Below are 19,160 nucleotides of genomic sequence, written 5' to 3'. Positions count from 1 at the left end.
TGCTCGTTGCAGTTGCTCGTACCTCTGATTTTTCTGATTGTTGTATTTTTTTTTTTTTTGTACATATACATATATTTTTTGGCATGTTCCACAAGTGCAATGTTCGCGATTGTGCATCATCAGCAAAATCTGTTGTAATTGTGTTTGGTGATCGTAGTGATGTGTTGGAGAAAACTATGAAGATTACTGTACCTAGTTTACCGAAGGAAAATGGTGTTCCAGTGAAAATAAACGTAATTTTATTGAGATTTCCTCAAGCGAATTTATTTTTAGCAAAAATAATCGCGTTGGATTCGACAGGTGTGTGTTTCGACGCGATCGTGCGCCCAGATCGTGTTACCAGTGAAAAAGCTGAAACATCTGTCACAGAAAGCCCAGAAAATAAGGGTATCAGGGTGGAATGGTATTCGCACAAATACTCCGTTGTCGCCAAAATTCAACATTATCTTAGGTACACTTCATGGTTGCAAAATTCGACATGTTGAGTAAGAGAGTAATGTTTTATCATTTTTGTTTACTCATCCTTTGGGAGACATTTTCGGTTGAACTACATCACGTTTATCGCAAATACAAAGTGATGCCTTAGATTTTCAGCGAGTCTTTTATCGTTCACCTGTCATCAAAGACTGAACTAACGTGCATGCTCAGATACTCCTAATACAACGACGCCCAAGTATACGCTCCACAGCGTCTTGTTTTGTAGACTGTTACAGTTAGGAAATAATGATTACAAATTATAAATTTTCAATTGAAATGTAACGAAGTACGGTTCCAAAATTTATCAGAACCTGTATAAAATAAACACTCAGTATTACACAGATGCTAGCAAGTGTCATGACGGTGTCCACTTGATACAGGTTTCATTGTATGAGGAATGTACATATATTATACTTGGAGATGACAGGATTAAGGAAACCTATAGAAGCTAGCTATGATTTCAGTGCAGCAAATCTCTGCAGTGCCGTAAGATAAAGTGAAAATAGTTTACTGTGCACTGCCTTGATTTAACTGAAAAACACTATTCCTCTCTAACAAAAACTTCACAGCATCAGAATTACCTTCAGCAGCTGCGATCATTAAAGGTGTCTTACCGTCAACGTCTTTAGATTCAATGTCAAGTCCAAGAGAAAGACACTTCTTTATGATGGTGACATCCCCACCTTGTGAAGCATAGTGTAGACAAGTCCTGCCAAAGTTGTCTCTCAAAGTTGGATCTGCACCATTGTCAAGGAAACAGTCTACCACTGTCACATTCTTAGTGTAGGCTGCAAGCATTAGTGACGTCAGACCTTCAGTGCTTTTAATGTTTATGTCAAATCCACGTGAAAGTATGGCTTTGATGATGTCAATGTCACCTCCTATTGCGGCAAGGTGTAGTGAATTTACACCAGAGACGTTCTCCACAAATGGATCAGCCCCCTTGTTAAGAAGACAATTCAAGGCCTCCAAATTCTTAAACGCAATGGCAACAGCCAAAGGTGTCATACCTTGGCCACAATTATCTTTAATATCAATTTCAAGTCCTTTTGAAAGGAAAGTCTCAATAATGGCAACATTGCCACCTTGAGAAGCAAAATGCAACAGACTCCATCCACCTTTGCCTATCAATGACACATCTGCATCTTTTTCAAGAAGATAGTTTACAGCCTGAACATTGGCACAGGCTGCAGCAACCATCAATGGTGTGTTGCCCTCGTCATCTCTTGAATTAATGTCAACAACAGAAAGCAGTTGCTCTAGGAGAGCAATGCTGCCATATTTTGATGCAATCAACAGCACGTTCCTTCCCAATTTGCTCTTCAAAAGTGGATCTGCTCCCTTACGAAGGAGGTATTCAACAACCTCTAACTTGTTTTGAAAAGCAGCTATCATTAATGAAGTAATTCCATTATCATCTTTAGAATTTATGTCAATGTTGTTAGAAAGTACCGTTTCCACAATTAAGACATTACCACCTTCCACAGCAGCATGTAGCAAATTTCTTCCTTTGTTGGTTGTTAGGAATGGATCTGCCCCTTTCTCAAGAAGAAAATTAACTGCCTGCATTTTACCACTGGCAGCTGCAACTAACAGCGGTGTTCTACCAAGACAGTCTTTTGAATTTAGGTCAATTCCAAGAGATAGCATGGTCTCAATTATGGCAACAACACCTCCCTGTGAAGCCGAGTGCAGCTCATTCCATTCCTTGTTTTCAGCGGGTGGAGTCTTTTCCTTGTCCACAGCTTCTGCATCACCCAAGTTTGCTATATTCACTTGATATGTGGCACCAGTGACATCCTTGAAGTCAGCAAGAAAAGAAGTCATCTTGTCCTTGCCTCTAGAAATCCCTGATGGATCTATCAGTAATAGCAACATAAACAGAAAATGGAGTAGAAAATAAGCATTGCCCAGTAGCTGGCTAAAATAGCGACCTTACAACAAATACATTAATAAATAATATTATCAACATGTATGTACCATGTGGCCTGTTGAAATCAAGAAATGCAATTATTTCACATTTTTATCTCATGGCTGTTGATTAACAAGTTTTTTTAAAGTTTGCAATGTGATGCGTTTCAGGGGAGAATTGTGCCATTCCAAACAATGTTTGCAGATTTGAGTCATATATAATTTGTTCATTCATCAAGGATTTCAGGCTTAGAAGTATTTACTTTTTTTTGGAAAATTAAATAACAATTTTTCATAAACTGCCCTCAAAACGTAGGCAAAGAAAATATTATTCCAAACTCACAAACCAACTATGTAGCTAGAAATAAACTATTTTTACCAAATTTCGTTGTCGAAAATGGACAGGTTACTGGGTTATGCATAACCTGGAAACGATTTCACAGCTTGCTCACACTCAGTTTCAGTCTTTAAACTTTGATAGTGTTCTTGGGGTGACTATTTGCTGATGAAAACCTTGACCTTGCCTAGTAATTGTTAAATGGATAAAGACTGGCCAAAAAGCATTAGGGGACTTCACCCTTGTCACCTTAAGCTGATTATGTCTAAGAGATCTCAAACTCCTTTATGCAATTGTTAAATAAAGCATGGAGATTTATACCTTAATTAATATAGATACTATGCTAAGAGTTTCACTGTGACTCACAACTTACTAAACATTATTATTATTCAAGACAGGAGAGCTTGTTAGAATAAAGAGGCACGGACTGTGGAGGGAGAGGGGCTGGGGGGGCTTGACGACTACATTTCAATCGTGAAATAATGGAATTTCAGCTGTTGTTTCTATTTTCATTCGTTCTTTGATCGGTTTTTCACAAAGATAAAGTTTAATCACTGAATAACTTGGAAGGAGTTTTTGCACAAAGGCATTTTATAAAACCTACATGTACTTTTCACTGTTAAGCGTAAATATTTGAAATGGAGAATTATGTCAGCTACAGACATCCTTGATCATTCAATCCTATTGTCATAATGAACAAGGAAGCACATAATTTATTCATTTACGGGAAACATGAAACACGAAACTGGGTCTTCACATTAGCTGCTGGCTTTTTCAAGAATACAAGTAGAAAAATTTCTGCCTCATCAGCCTGCTGTGTTGGTCAAATGTAAGAGCCAGACTGAAGCATTGACTCCTTACTTCAAAAGAAAAGAAAACATATTTTAGTTGATACAATTAAAAATTTACACTCAGTGATGACAGTTTTTTATGCATTTCTATCCATTTCAGAAGACTTCAGTTTAATTTTTTTCTGGGGGAGCATGCCCCCGCACCCCCTAGTTGTCTCATGCTTCAAATTGTCTCATACTCCAAAACCTGCTCTGCAGCCCCTAAGAGGTACACACCAGTGAAGGTTTTTGGAGAAAGGTCACTTTCTAACAAAGAGTACCAATAAAGTGAGAAGTCACAGACACTTGAAATTTTGAAATTATGGGATTTGTTAGTCAAGATGTTCACAAAGAGAATCATGAAATATGCCTACTTGCCAAAAATCAGCATCTTATTGCAATTTGGGGGTGCAATATTAGTATTGTTACATGTATGCTCCAATGACTCCATACAAATCCTTCTAATTTTGTTTCTGTTTGAGACAAAATTAGATAGGATTTGTATGGAGTCATTAGACTGCAAGCAGTCCTACTTTTTTCCTCGGATCATGTACACAAATTGAGGGTAAAATTATGCAAATGAAAAAAGTGAATGAGGAGATTGGGGAGAGGGAGGAAAAAGGGCTTGGCTGCTCACTTCAATACAGCCATTATGTGCTCTCACGGGCTACGTAACTTAGGTGAAGAAAGAGACTGCTCACGATCTAGGGAGTCACTGGAGCATAACAAAAGTAATATCTCACCCCCAGATTGCAATAAGATGCTGATTTTTGGCAATTAGGCCTTTCATCATGCTCTTTCAAAATATCTCAACAAATCCCCACTGAATTTCGGAAATTTAGTTTTTGTGATGTCATCACTTTTAGTACTTTATATTTAACATTTAGAGAGGAACACTAAAGGTTACTACAACTGTGGTCAAAACTTGTTAAAAAAAGTGCACATTTTGTGCATAATTATGTATATATCAATCAACCTTGAAGAAAACAGTGCCTGGAGAGCAGCAAACCTTCACTCCCCCCTTACCCTAACTCAATGTTGCTTTGATGGCCAGACGATGATCCAGCCTTTTTTTTCAGCGACAGAGCAACATTGATGAGGTGGAGGAAGGGGGGCTGTGTTGTTGGCATATTATTGCAGCGGTCAAATTGGGAGATCGACTAAAAGTTTCTTAAGTTTTGTCCACAATTGTAGAGAAAGAGAACTTAAATAAAAGCCGATTTTTACCATTTTGAGATACTGTTCAAAACATATTACTGCACCAGCAATTTCTTTTAGTTAGAAATCGGGCTAGGAGGACTGGGGACTAAAGGATTTAAACAACCAAGTTGTAACTTACCCATTCTCCTCAATTTAGCTGAATGAGATGGTTTGTCTGTTAAATCCTGTATCATTTTTTGGAATTTCTCACATTGAGTGTTCCAAGGGTACGTCTTGTGGTAGTTCTCTCTGAGACAAGTGGCATTGCCATGTCTTTCTCCTGGCTTCTGTTCGGACAACTGCTTGATTTTCTGGGACCACTCTTCTGGATCTTCTGATTTAACAGTAACAGAATCTCCACCATCTACTTTCTCTAGTGCTTTGGCTATTCCAGATTCACTGGTAACAAGAACTGGTACAGTAGCAGAAATGGCTTCCAAGGCCACCAGGCCAAAGCCTTCAGTACGAGATGGAAGAGCAACTAAGTCTGCTTCATGGAACATCATCTTCAACTCCTCTTGATCACAGTAACTGCGAATTGTAACTTGTTTACGTGTGATCTTTGTGTTTTGTAGAAACCAATCCTCTATGCTTCTGTGTTGACCTTCAGGCGAACCAACAAAAGTCATCTTAAATTTCTCTCCAAGTGAACCAATGGCATCAGCAATAATATCGTACCCTTTCAGAGATAGATCTTCGTACGTTCCTCTGCCAAAGACAAAGACACTAAACTCCTCTGGACAAGTAGCTTTGTCTAGCTTCTTCTGATCTGACAGAAGAGAAAACTTTTCCAAAATTCCAGGTGTGATGACTTGTACCTCTTTGCCTGGGAGGCATCTCCTGTACTTCTGCTGCAGCCTTGAGCCAACAGCAACAACTGCATCTGCTGCTTTGCTGAGTTCAACTTCTACTTTATGCTTCTTCTCATTATCTTCAATTGTATCAGTTACAGAGCTTCTGGTTTCTTCTGTTTGTTTGTATTTTCCAAGGTCTTCACAATAGACATGCACAAACTGCACCCACTTGCAGTTTGTAGTTCGCACAATACAGTGGGCAGGGGTACCAAACTTACGTCCATGACCTATCACAATATCAGGATGTGGAAGTTCTGGAGGTGGAAATTTCAGCCAATCTAGGGGATCAGAAGCTCCTGGAATAGTCTTTGCCGTGATTAAGTTCACTCCATTTTTCCTGGCATCTTCTCTGTCTGATTCATTGCTTTGAGAGACGTAGCAGTGAACCTTAATCTTGTCACCTGATGTTTTAGCCAGATTTACTGCAAATTCTCTGTTGAAGGTTGGCAATCCTCCCTTAGACGACACCCACTCCTCACATAGAAACATGACATTGATGTGCAGCTGTGACTCATCGCTACTTGATGTGCTTGGTCCCTGACCAAAAGCTTCTTTGTGAACTCTCTTCATACCTAATGAAGATGCACACTGTCAACAAGTTTGGAAATAACCAAATACTTCTTTACATTTAAGTTAATTACATTGTATTTAACTACAATTCACCAGCCTATTGCCAGATTAACAAAACTACTGACAAATATTTTTTTGTTAAATTATTAATTTATCATTTTTTAACTGTACTGTAAATGGTTTGATACCCAGGAATCATATCATAAGTACATATATTATGATCATTGATGTGAGTGTAGTCCTGAGAAGGACAGTTTGAGGTGACATTGACTGATGAGTGACAACCTGAGCGGAAGTCATCATCAGAGTCAAGCAATAATAATAATAATAATATAATAATAATAATAATAATGATAATAATAATAATAATAATAATAATAATAATAATAATAATAATGATAATAATAAAAATGATAATAATAATAGTCTTTATTAATTCATAAGATAAAAAACTACATATCTTTTTTTACAAAACAGTTTAAAAATTACAGCACAAAATCATATTAAAAAATATAAAATCACAAAGCTAGGTCACATTTAAAAATTAGGCGATTAAAATAGGAACACTTCAGTTGATCCGTGTTCAATTTCGGTCGGTGACTAGATTTGTGTCTGAGATTGTATTCTGTGACCTTTATTTCAGGCATTACGTTTTCCAGAGGAAGTTTCTCTTGCCGTTTGTCAAAAATTTTCCTGTCTCGTTTTTCTAATAGATCATAGATGTTAACTGCTTTAGATATGTATCTCTGCTTGTGACACCGGTCCAGGAAACACTGTACAGTTGTAAGCTTTGTTTTAACAGCACTGTAGACTGATAGACCATGGGTCAAATTAGGGATAACTACATGTCTGCCTGAGTATAACCCTCCTTTCTTAACTATCTCAGTATATAAAGACATTTGTTAGCTTTAATTATGAGTAGCTTGTTGCGTACATGTGTAGTAAATTGGCAATCTTCCTGGAAAGTAATACCAAGAATGGAGAGTGCTCTGGTTTGCGAAATACTTGACATGAGAGGAAAAACCTGTGTACAACTTTTCATCCTAAAAACAATTTCTTTGCATTTACTCAGATTACAGGACATACTGTTATTGCTGGACCACTCCATAAACTGTTTAACTATTGTCTCAGATCTATCAGACATATCATACACAGGTGATATTAAATTAGAATCGTCTGCATATTTAGCTAACACCGGCTCGTCTAAGAGGTTTACCTCAAGGTCATTAACAAAAATGTTAAATAAATGCGGGCCACTGACACTCCCCTGGGTGGTACCCTTATTTACTACTTTCTATTCACCAACAAACAAGTAAATTGTGGAATGTCTGTATATGGTATAAACGTCTCTGGTTATTGACCTAACTTTCAACTAAGTCTAGATGTTGTTGGTAGTTTGTCGGTTAAGCTATGATGTCATTAGCTGTAATGACTGCAACTCAAAAGTCTGTTTGTAAAATTAGTCAAATTCTCTATTGTTTGCCTGTTTTGTCGATGTTATCAATAGTTGTTTGTAAGGTGTAGGTCATTCAGAGCATGTACAAATCTGTACTTCTCTACCTTTGAAGCAAGAAGCTAAATTGATCTTGAATTGACTGCAGATGTCTGCAGTTCTTGGTGATCTTTGCTGGTCTTGAGCAAGTTAATTGAAATCTACCAGCCAGATCAGTTGATTGCCATTGAAACCGGGCACAAGAATAAATAAAGATGCATAAGATAGCTTTTTCTTTGTTTGACCTTCAGTCTACAAGCTTCCCATTTTTTACGCAAAAATTTGCTGCTTATGGGTTGGTGAAACATAACATAAAAACTTCCCTCTTACATTTAATTATCGAAGAACAACAAACTCTTTTGAAGGCTCACTTGAACACAGTTCAACTCGAAGAAAGTCGAAAGCTTTCACATAGCGTGTCTTGAAGGAAGGGGAAGATAACCTACATGTACTTTTCCCATTCTTGTCACCATGCTCTTTTGTGACATAATAAGTTATGTAATACAAAACAGTAATTCCACCCTACTATGAGTCCCTACTGTAAGCTCCAACAGTGAAACTGCAATTCAAATATGATGATGAAGGTTGTTAAGCAGGCTTGTGACGTCACCCTTAGAAAGCAGAACTCACAAATATTTTAACATCTGGTTATCTCTGGCTGATGCAACAAAATGGTGCACAGATTTTCTGAATGTCATGTATCAACAGGAGTCTTCACAAATTGTTCCATATGGCATAAGATTACAACTTTTTAAACTGAATGAAAATTGACGCACAATGGCTGTGGCTGCTTTTTCAGGTCAGTAAGCGAGTGAGAACCAGAAATCTTGTGAAAACAATTACTTTTCCGACTTGCTTAAAGTGAAGCAAGTCAGTGTACTTCAATAGCATTCTTATTAAATTTAAGCCACCAAACCATGTAGCTTAAGTGACTGAGTCAGTAATTAATTTCCACCTATAAGGAGCTACTTGCAGTCACTCATTTAGTAAGGCTGCATGTCAAATTGGAAGAGTAACACATGTTCTATGCTACTCACTTCTCCACTGACTAGAATCATTTGTTGCATGTTTGTATCGAGTGATAAAAATCTGCGAGTCAGCGAGCCATGCGAGCCAAGGTGTGAGCCATGCGAGCCATGCGAGCCGTGCGAGCCATGCGAGCCATGTGAGTCACGCGAGTCATGCGAGCCACCGTATAAATGTTAAGAATTTTTATTTGTTGTATTTACATTCACATAAGAACAAGAACAAGAGCATCGGAACAAGATGAATAACATCGCAATATTTAATTCTTACAGTGGGACAACGCAAACCATCATATTTCAGTTGTTTGTTACAGTCAACCCAGGTCACGCGTGAACGATATTTTTAAAATTTGAATGGAGTTTTGAAATTTACATGTCAGTTTTGAAAATTGCCAACGAGATCTTACCGTATAAATTTCCCTAGCTTATTGACGGTATAAAGCTATGAATTTTTCTTTACACTGCAAAATTGAAAATTTCAAGAATAACAATTGTTTCCCAAGTATTTTGATTCTTTTTTTCTTTTTCAGTTAATGCGTCTTTTTCGGAACGATTTCCAGAGAAATGTCCAACATTCCATTCACGCGTCGGACATTACAAAGGGAAATTCGAATGTTCATTTCATTCTTGGAAATACTGTTCACGCGTGACCTGGGTTGACTGTAATTGACACGTCAGGACTGATTGTCAGTGTCATTCCAATCTTGTAAGGTATGATAAATGAGTACTCAAAGATGAGCGAAGTCAATATTGTTGCACTAAATTCAATTTGAAAAGAAGCAGCGTAACAGAAGCATTTGTCGTCAGCTGGTGGGTCGAATGCTATCTCGAAACCAGCCTCTGCCACTCTAGTGGCGAGTTTTGAAGAAAGACTTGTCTAAGGGAAAGGACAACCACATGCAGCAGTCAGCCAACCGACAGAGTTCTGATAACTCTGATTCTCCACTAAAGACCAAACCTGTTAAAATGGCGCGATTTACTCACCATTTTTGACGCCAACACATGGAGTCAAAGTGCTGTTCTTTTCTTTTGTTTTTTTTGTTTTTTTGTTTTTTTCTTGAATGAAGTTCCACGTGGATATCAATGAAAGACATGCGTCAATAGATACCTATTCGAGTAGCGGTGCAGCCGTATGTTTTTCTCGGATTTTTTTTCCCTGAAGTCTTGAACCTTAATAAATTTTTGCGTATTGTTTTTATTTTTTTGCGCATCTTGGGCGATTTTGAATAGGAAAAATTCTCTCCAAAATTATAACAAAAACGAAAAAAAAAAGAAAACCAAAGAAAAAAATTCGTCCAAAATTTTCTCACGCGAATGTAAATAAAACAAATAAAAATTCTTAACATTTGCACTGTGGCTCGCATGGCTCGCATGACTCGCGTGACTCGCATGGCTCGCACGATGGCTCGCATGGCTCGCTGGCTCGCAGATTTCGCAGACCCGTTTGTATCTTGTCTTACTGAATGTGGGCTAACCAAATCACAAACAAAATGGACCATTTGCCTCCAGATCCGGAAAATAATGTTCCTGCCAGATATTTTTTTGTACTGGTTAAAAACCATATGCTTGAACCTGAATTATGGCCTTTCAAGAACCCTTGCAATTTTCCTTTTACAATGTTTCCTCCCAATTGTAAAAAAATTGCCTCTGTTCTTCTCCTCCTGCTTCTAATAATTATTGCAAGCAATCTCTGCAGCCTTTAATGAAATCGGTTCTTAAAAAAAATATTATAGCTGATCAAGGACTGGGTTACAAGTTTTAAAGTAGTTAGTTTGTTGTCATTATATGCTCAGTTGTGATACCTGCACCAAATATTTTTTTAGCCACCATATAAATTGCATGCGAAAACTGCTGCATTTTTATTCGTTTATGACACCGTATTGCAAAGAAGCTGAGGACCCTTTTGTGATCCTATTGTTTCCTTTCCCAAAGTGCTTTCTAAACGAAATATATGAATTCTTAATCAGTTGGTCAAATAATGTTTGAGCTTGAAGGATAAATAAACAAAATTTACTTTATTCAAGTGTTCCGTATATTTAGAATGGAGTACTAATTGGGTACACTATCACAATAGAACTGGTATTTGGAAATGTTCGTTTTTGAGGAGAAGGAAAATCCGTAGTACCCAGGGAAAACCTGTTGCCTGTCAATGACGGGAACTCAAGCTACATATGACGCCGAGAATCAAGCTCGAGCGACACTGGTTTGGAGGTACAGTGTTCGCACAATTATTAAGCTAGCCTTCTCTGTAAATAAGAAAGAACCACCTTCTAACCAACTTACATGTTTTGGTCATCAGGAACTCTTTGCATGCTAAGTAATCTTCTTGAAAAATAGTAGTTTGTAAATTTACACTTTCCACCTGAAATCTTTCCTTGATGTCATTGGTCAGTAAGCATTTCTCGGCTACGACATTCAGGTAACCAGAACAATAAACTTTCCACAGTTTTTCAAGGACTTCTTCATTTCGACACTCCACTGCTATGCGCATTCGTGACTCATGTTGACTTCCATCTGCAGGTATTGAGTCACGGAATTACTTTAATGTTCTGCAGGTACTCAGGCAATGCCTCAGCCTGCAATATTCCTCAGACAAATACATTTGTGGTAGGTCGTTTCTGTCTGTAGGAAGTGTTTACCAACACACGGTGCATGTAAAACGAGACAAAAACCCTTGGTGAGGTCAGTAACAGAAAATCCGCTTAAATTCTTTCGAATTCGAAACAATATCAGAAAGAAAGACCTGACTGTTTTTTAAGTCGTGGACACGTATGTCAATTGTAATATATGCACCACTTGATCACATATAGTGCAATCATTTCAATTCATCTTTTTAGTGACGTTGTATATTGATTGATTATTGCTTATAACGTTTCAAATGTAAATATTTTAGATACGAGACAATTTCAATTTTAAACCACAATTGCCATTTTTTTATTTTGAATATTCTTATAGTCTGCACTATTAGCTAGCAAGCTAAATACTCAGAGACTGAAATAAAGTTCATTCATTCATTCATTCATTCAGTCAGTCAGTCAGTCAGTCAGTCAGTAGTGAGTCAGTGAGTCAGTCAGTCAGTCAGTCACTCATTTATTCATTCATTCATTCATTCATTCATTCATTCATTCATTCATTCTGTGACAGTCCACTAATGACGTTGTTTTCTTTCTAATTATCGTACGTCCACTCATGATCAGCACACATATTACAAGAAATATTTGTCAAAGCTGCTTACTCTACCACCACTTTCACCGAAACTGTAAAACATAAGAGCAACAGAAAAGACGAGTAAATACTCTTTGCAAGAGGAAGAAAAGCAAAAAGTACAATTGGACTTATTATATACAGAATATATTTAGTTGACTTTTATTAGTTTTCATTGACATTAATTCAGTAAGTTACTGCAAGAGAGCTCAATAAACTATTATTGTTATTATTATTATTAAATTACTATTACTATTATTATTATTTTATTTTTAATTAAATAAAAATAATTCTTTATTAAAATATTCCACACAAATTGCTATTTACAAGTTAAAAGTATATAAAAAAAGAGCTATTAAAAACCTATTCACATTTCATTTCGATTTATTATTATTATTATTATTATTATTATTATTATTATTATTATTATTATTATTATTATTATTAAATCATCGTCAGTCATAAAATTAGTAAAGTTGAGTCCAGGATCATAATATGAGGACTGAATTTGGTTCCATTAATTTTTAAAATTCTAATGCAAGTACAAAATCAAGTAAGAGTGTAGAAATTCCTGCTAAAATTGCTCCAATAACAAGAACATTTTGAAGCTCTCTGAATATGTAATCCATTGGCATACGGCCATTGAATTAATCATTTTAAACTTTTTTTTCTTTTTGCTATTAGACTTCGCCTTCAAAATAAAAACTACAAACAGGACATGACAACATAAACAGAAAATAAACAAGTACTGGGTTAAGGCAGGGTGACCACGACAGCTAGCGCCAAAAAGAGTCTAACTTTCCCGACACCATGTCAATGGGCGTCGGCGAAGGGTTATCGACACCAACTCGCACGGCCTCACACCCCGCTGATATCGCATCTATGTTCAATGCGTACTTTACGTCTGTGTTTAGTACCAAGGACCACTTAGACCCGACACCAATGATAATGTGTGCTCCGAACTATTAGGATTATTCCAACTCTGGCTTAGCAATAATTGAATAATCGGACTAAAATTTCTGTTGACACATCTTGACCAAGGTGACCTGAGAGCCAATTCATCTGGACACGCTCATAACTCGTCAATAGGTAACTTCAGTAATTTTGTCCGGTAAACAAACAAAATTCAATTACATCCGCTGAAGCACGTACGAATGACGTGACTATATCGTGGGAACAATTGCAATTGTGCATGCTTGATAGGGTTTTTCCACAAGTTTATTATATAAACATTTATATCGAGTAGACTTCAACCAACTCAAAATTAGTGATGCATTAAATTGACAATTTTACAACACATTTTGCCTAGAATACTTACTTAAATTTAGCCAAGTTTGTTCCCTTTTTTTTGGTTTTGTCTTTTGCATTGGTCAAGACGATGGTTAGATTGAATCTAGGGATGGGAATAAATCTTTCATTGCATTCTGCAGCATCTCTAGCTATAGATACTTACAGTTAAGGTGATTCCATCGAAAGAACGTTTGTAATGAGAATTTTTTGAAAATCTCTACAGATGTTAAGTACATCTAGTACATCAGAAAAATAAAATAAAAAGAGGGGGTCACCGTGCTTGTTTTCACCCTAGAGGGCTGTAGTATCTCACTATTTTCTAGGCATGTGACCTCAATATTAAAAGGGCTAGTCTTCAGCGAGAAGTGCCCACTACTTCCAGAAAGTTAGTACTGACAATGAAATACTAGCATTTTTCTTATAACAGTACTGTAACTTTGTAGTAAAACGCCATAAAGTGGCTAAATAAATTAATCCCATGGCATAATAGGGGACATTCGAGCGGTTGTACGCTTCCCGCGAAAAGTCCAAAATTGATCGTAGTAGTGATTCCACAATAATTTTTCGAAATTGAATAATGAAAAATTATTGAAACTGGGATATAACTTAGAGAGTCGTATTTTCTTTAATTTCGTTGAATAAAAAATGGGGGTCACCGTGCTCGTTTAGAAGAAAAGGACCATTTATTTTCCTGCCGAGCTTAACGTCAAGAAAATCCCGCAATGTTGTGCGTGCGCGCGCTCGTGCGCGCGCTAAATGACGCGAAAAATTATGCGCAGCAAGGATGCGCAATGCAATTCAGTGGAATCACCTTAACAGTGAGGTGCAGACTTGTTGGATCAGGTCCTTGAGTAGACTGGGTATTAGTTTCTTCGGCAACTTGAGGCTGACCTTCAGGAAACATTTCCTCTTCACTTTCCGTTGAATCTTGGTTGCTTTCTGAACAATATTTAAAAAAAGGAGCTGTTAATTATCTCTTTAAAGTTCATATTTTGATGACGTTGATACTAAACACAATTTCTATTGAAATGTTTTCAATTACTTTTTCACCACAATAAACACTGCTTCCTACGACTACGTGGGAAAAAACTGGCTGCAGGAGTTGAAGCCCTGAGGTGACGCTGACCACAATCTGAGCGCTATACTACACCAAGTGAAGGGAGGGAAGGGGGAGGGGGAGAGACTATACAATAGACGCATGTGCTAGCCACCGAGGTACAGGAAGACTCGGGAAGGTCCAACAAAATATGACACCTTTTCGGCTGATATACAATAGAGGTCAATAGAGATTACTCACTTACCTGGGACAACCGTGACTTTTCGATGGCTTGCAAAATCAAAATCTTTACTAACTATTGACCAAAGCGGGTAAACCTCGACTTTACTTAAATTAGAAGCAAATCCACGTCTCCCACAAAATAATATTTCTTTTGAAATGAGCTAGCGTACTATTTCGGTGAACACTTCTTGCAAAGGGCATTGGTAACAGTTGTTTTCTAATGTGCTCATCCAAAGGTTAAATTTGCTTTGCTTTTTGAGTTGTACTGAAGTTCCCTACGACAATCTACTTTGCACTTAAGCCACAAAAATTGGCCTTGGTACCAACTTTTTTTTGCGTGACGCTTTCAAGAGCGCTTGTAAGCAATCCGACATAACAAAATTAGCACTTTCTTAGGCTCAACCTAAATCGTCGCGCCGATTATGTCATAAAAATGAATGCAAAAGTTAGTCAGTCTGCTTACACTGCTGGGAATGATCTACTAGTGTACTACGATCATCCTGCTCTCCTGTAATCAGGCCCTATCTGCAGCTTTAATTCGGTATATTGTCAGTTATGATAGCGCAGCATTGACAAGGGTTCACTTTACAGTTAATCAGTCACTATGAGTTTATTTTATTGTGGAGTTTGCATGATAATGGATAATAAAAACTAAGGCATTCAGGTTTATCCTCTACAGTCTAGATAGGGCTAGGTAATGGGAAATTGGTAAATGAAATGACCCCTTACGCAAAATAGAATTAAAACACAAACTGCTTTTGTAGACTGACTCACGTGAAAAATGCATGAGGAACAGCTTGCAAATAAAATAATCTTCTTCTAAAATCGTTGTCTCCAACTTTACAGACTCCACGTTTAATCTCTCCTTGATTTCATCCGTTAAAAGGCGTTTCTCAGCTTCTACATTCAGGTGACCACAACGGTAGTCGTCCCAAAGACGTTCAAGAATTTCCAACGTTTTGCACTGGACTGAGATGATTAAACTACCCTCCTTTGCCTGTCTCTCGATTAGCTGAAGTGCTCCTTTCAAGTAGTAATGAAGGCTTTGACCCCATTGTTCAAATGGAATGCGATCTACCTCAGTTTCAATAAAACATTTTGCCATTTCTTTCATGACAAGGTTAGGATCTCCACTTTGGCCGTCTTTAAAGGTAACTTCTTTCATTTTGATTTCCACCGACACAGTACCTTTAAGCAAAACCGTAAAATTTAAAAAAGGGTTAGCTTTTCTCACTACATTGCTTATAAGTTACTGCCAGACACCTGGTACCTCGCACTGGTACACTGATTTGATTGTTAGAATGAAAGTCGCCTTAAAATTGCTCAGAAGGAATTGATGTGGTTGGCACCGGTACACAGCACTTAAACTTGAGGGATCAATACTACCACTGTTTATGAGCTGATATCACAATAATGTTATCAAACAAATGCCTAATTGTTGGCCTAGATGTTTCATCGACTTTGAAAGGTACCATAGCAACAATAACCTATTAAAAACAGCACTTAGTTTAGCTTCAAGTAATCTTAATTCAAAAATGAGCATAGCCTGCGAGCAAGCTCTCTTGGGGGTGGGAGGCGGGAGGGGGAAAGAGGAGAGAGCTTGCAACGATGTCTCAGGAATTTGAATGCCGCCCCCAATACTCCCCGCGGCTCCCTGACGGGAATCCTTGCTGACAAAAACTATAGTTTCTCTGATCGAGTATGCCTACGAAGTGGCACAAAAATCAGAAAATTAATTGAAGGATTTTACTTAATTGTGAGTACACCAAAAGCCGATTGACTAAAAGGTCGAGGTCACAAATGTCGTCCCAAGGGTCAAGCGAATCTTGCCGACTGCAGTGTCAACGCCACAAAACTACTGGACCTAAAAAATGACGAAAACTGGACACAGTCCGGCCAGGAAAAAAAAAGCAGTGCAAGGAAATCGGAAGGATCTCAATTTTGCAGCTGGATCTCCGAGAACGAGAACGCAATTCTCAATATCGACAATGTGGTTTTATTGGAACACTCAACTCGTGTGAAATTTGTGATGTTGTGAACGAGTAGCAAAGCAGACGTGAGAGTGCCAGATCAAAAGGAAATCATTGCGCTTCTAAAAAACGTTGCCCTAAAAAAGCTAAGTTATTTAGAGAAATTCTTGCAACCTTCACAAATAAAAACTCCGCCACCATTTTTGTGTTGTCAACACGACACCGGCGAAGAGCAATGACGTAAGCACCAAATTCAATATCCACCAATCAGCATTTTGCGTCGAAAAATTCAACGCAGAAATGAAAATTCCTGAGACATTGTTGCAAGCTCTCTCCTCTTTCCCCCTCCCGCCCCCCACCCCCAAGAGAGCTTGCTCGCAGGCTAAAATGAGCACGGAGACCACCCTTTTTTTTATTATCAAATCGTAATCAGCATGCCAAGAAGCAAGCTTTTTCAAAGTTTAATAATAAAAAAAAAGATATTGTAAGGAGAGGTTCAGAGTTACGTTCGAAACGTAACGTGGCTCAGACCCCCTTCCTTAAAAGTTTTTCGTTGCAAAAAGTTGCGTCTCGACAGCAGGTTGATTACAATTTAAAAAACAAAATCACCTAGCTAGTTTTTGAGCTACCGGTATACAGTCTAACCTCCCTGTGTGATCACCTCTCGTAATTGAGACCAAAATTTCCCGGTTAAATCACCATAGTTTTGGAAATGACCACCTTTCGTAGGCTACTGCCACCACTTGAGTTAGGCTGCTGCTTTTTAATTATATGTTGTTTTAACCTCTTATAAGCGACCACTTGATAGAAGGCCCGATCTCACGACGGGTGCTTATTCGTAAATGAAATATCTTTGAAGATGCAAGCCATAAACGTTGAGACATGTTGTTGAAAGCAATGAACTGTCTTACTATGTTTGGTAAGGTGAGTTTTAGGCTTAAACTATCAATTAAATATGCAGAATTAAAGCTTATATGATCCGTGAGAGGCTAATATTCATATAAATTGTACTTTTTTTAATTCAGAATTCTTATTAATATACAGCACACTGAATATAGAACTGGACTTGGCACAGCCAAGTTGTCTGTGTTAAGATGTTCTTCTTCATCATCAAACCTACCTCATAAGCCATATTGAGTAGATAATACGGCATAGTGCTCTCAGTTCGGCAATCATGCAGGAAATGGTTTGTTTTCAGCTTATGAGTCGTCACTTGAAATGTTAAAAATCTTTTCTACGACATCTAAAACGATATTGTGCCGAGGTTAGCTCCGAGTTAAATATGCATTTGTAGACCTGACATTAGCACAGACCAACCGGACTGAAAATTAGACCACCTGTGGTCTGACTTCTTCTAAGCGACCAGGGGTCCGTTTCTCGGAAGTCCCGGTAACTTATCGGGCCCGATAAGTTGCTTTGCTGTTAGCTTTGAATACTAAATTTTAAAATTTTATAATTCTATGAAAACATTGGCCAAGTACCATGTCTGCAATCAGTGTGTAATCGGCGAAACAACATTCAAAAATAAACTTATCGGGACCGGTAAGTTACCGGGACTTTTGAGAAACGGGCCCCAGCCCCGCTAAGCAACCTCCTAGGCTTGGCATTTTGGGTGGTCGTTAATGGTGGATGGACTGTATTTACCCAAACCTAAAATGAGAGCTGTTTTTGAAAGGTTATATTGTTAATGTTATCTATCAAGTCACAACAATGACTATAACTTGTTTATCAATGTTAGGGTATAAATTGGTGTGATGTCTCTCGACTTTACTGACTTAATTAAATGTAGATGTAGATTTGTTTGACATAATTATTGTGGTATCCGCTGATAAAGAGTAGTAGTAAAGATAAATCAAATTGCAACTGAGGGGAAAATGCTGGAAACCGTTATGAGCCACGTTAAGACATATTTTACAAATGTATTTCCTCTCAGCTATCTTGTAATTATTTATGAATAGGCTAATCAGTGAATAAACGGGAAGTGGAAGAGTTCATCCGCGGGGAGACGCTATCATGAGACAGGGTTGATGGGGCAAATATCCTAAAACGGATAGTGTCCATCCGTGAAGAAACCCCCACTCCCCTTCCCCTTAGGCTTCTTGTTTTAATTTATTAACAAACCGGTTGCTTTTATGGTATTTTTATCGTGAACTTTCCATTCCAACCTCTCGTTTTAAAGGTAAAATTTGTGAGCTTTCAACTAGAAATGTGAGCTTCAGTGCCATTTCTGTGGAATAAAATTTGGTAGTTGACAATAACAGACAGGGATCTCTGGGCGCAGTGTAGTCTGGTTGTTACTTTCTGTATGGAAACTCACTCCCTAATAGGGTGCATGAACATGTTGCTAAGGCCCGGTTCAAACGAAGCACTACTGCTGTGTCGAAATTGTTTAATTGATTTCGACACGGCCGACGGTTAAGAGTTTGAATCGGTTGTCGATCTTGTGCCGCAAGTTCCACTGGTTCATGGTTATGTCGCATTGGCCGGACTAACGTGCGGCACCGAATTTCTGCCTTGTCAAAAGATAGCCGGCACACATTATGATGTGTGAGCATTGATTTTCATGCAAAAGTATTAAATATGGCATAGAGGTCAAATGTCCGCATAGTTCACGTTTAAATACGAGGAATGAATCAACAGCTGCAGTTTTACCAAAGTTCTGAGGAACTCCACTTATTAAATTCGACACAGCAGAAGATGAACGTTTGAAACGGGTCTAAT

At 37.9% G+C, this 19,160-nt stretch overlaps 1 protein-coding gene across 1 annotated transcript in view; it reads right to left on the bottom strand.

Moving 5' to 3' along the window:
- Window positions 1–506: 506 nt before the first annotated feature.
- Window positions 507–19,160, bottom strand: part of LOC146484383 (uncharacterized) — a 29,973-nt gene continuing 11,319 nt past the window's right edge. The window contains exons 4-7 of the mRNA XM_085104837.1: window positions 15,244–15,670; window positions 14,002–14,129; window positions 4,895–6,197; window positions 507–2,336 (exon numbers count right to left, since the gene is read on the bottom strand). Coding sequence (XP_084960963.1) covers window positions 985–2,336; window positions 4,895–6,197; window positions 14,002–14,129; window positions 15,244–15,670 — 3,210 coding nt within the window. The 3' untranslated portion in view covers window positions 507–984. The remainder of the gene's footprint in view (window positions 2,337–4,894; window positions 6,198–14,001; window positions 14,130–15,243; window positions 15,671–19,160) is intronic.

The sequence above is a fragment of the Pavona decussata genome, unplaced genomic scaffold (assembly GCF_977016875.1).
Source record: "Pavona decussata unplaced genomic scaffold, jaPavDecu1.1 SCAFFOLD_34, whole genome shotgun sequence".
Lineage (NCBI taxonomy): Eukaryota > Metazoa > Cnidaria > Anthozoa > Scleractinia > Agariciidae > Pavona > Pavona decussata.
Note: the sequence above shows the minus strand (reverse complement) of the source record. Positions and strands in the feature narration are given on the sequence as shown.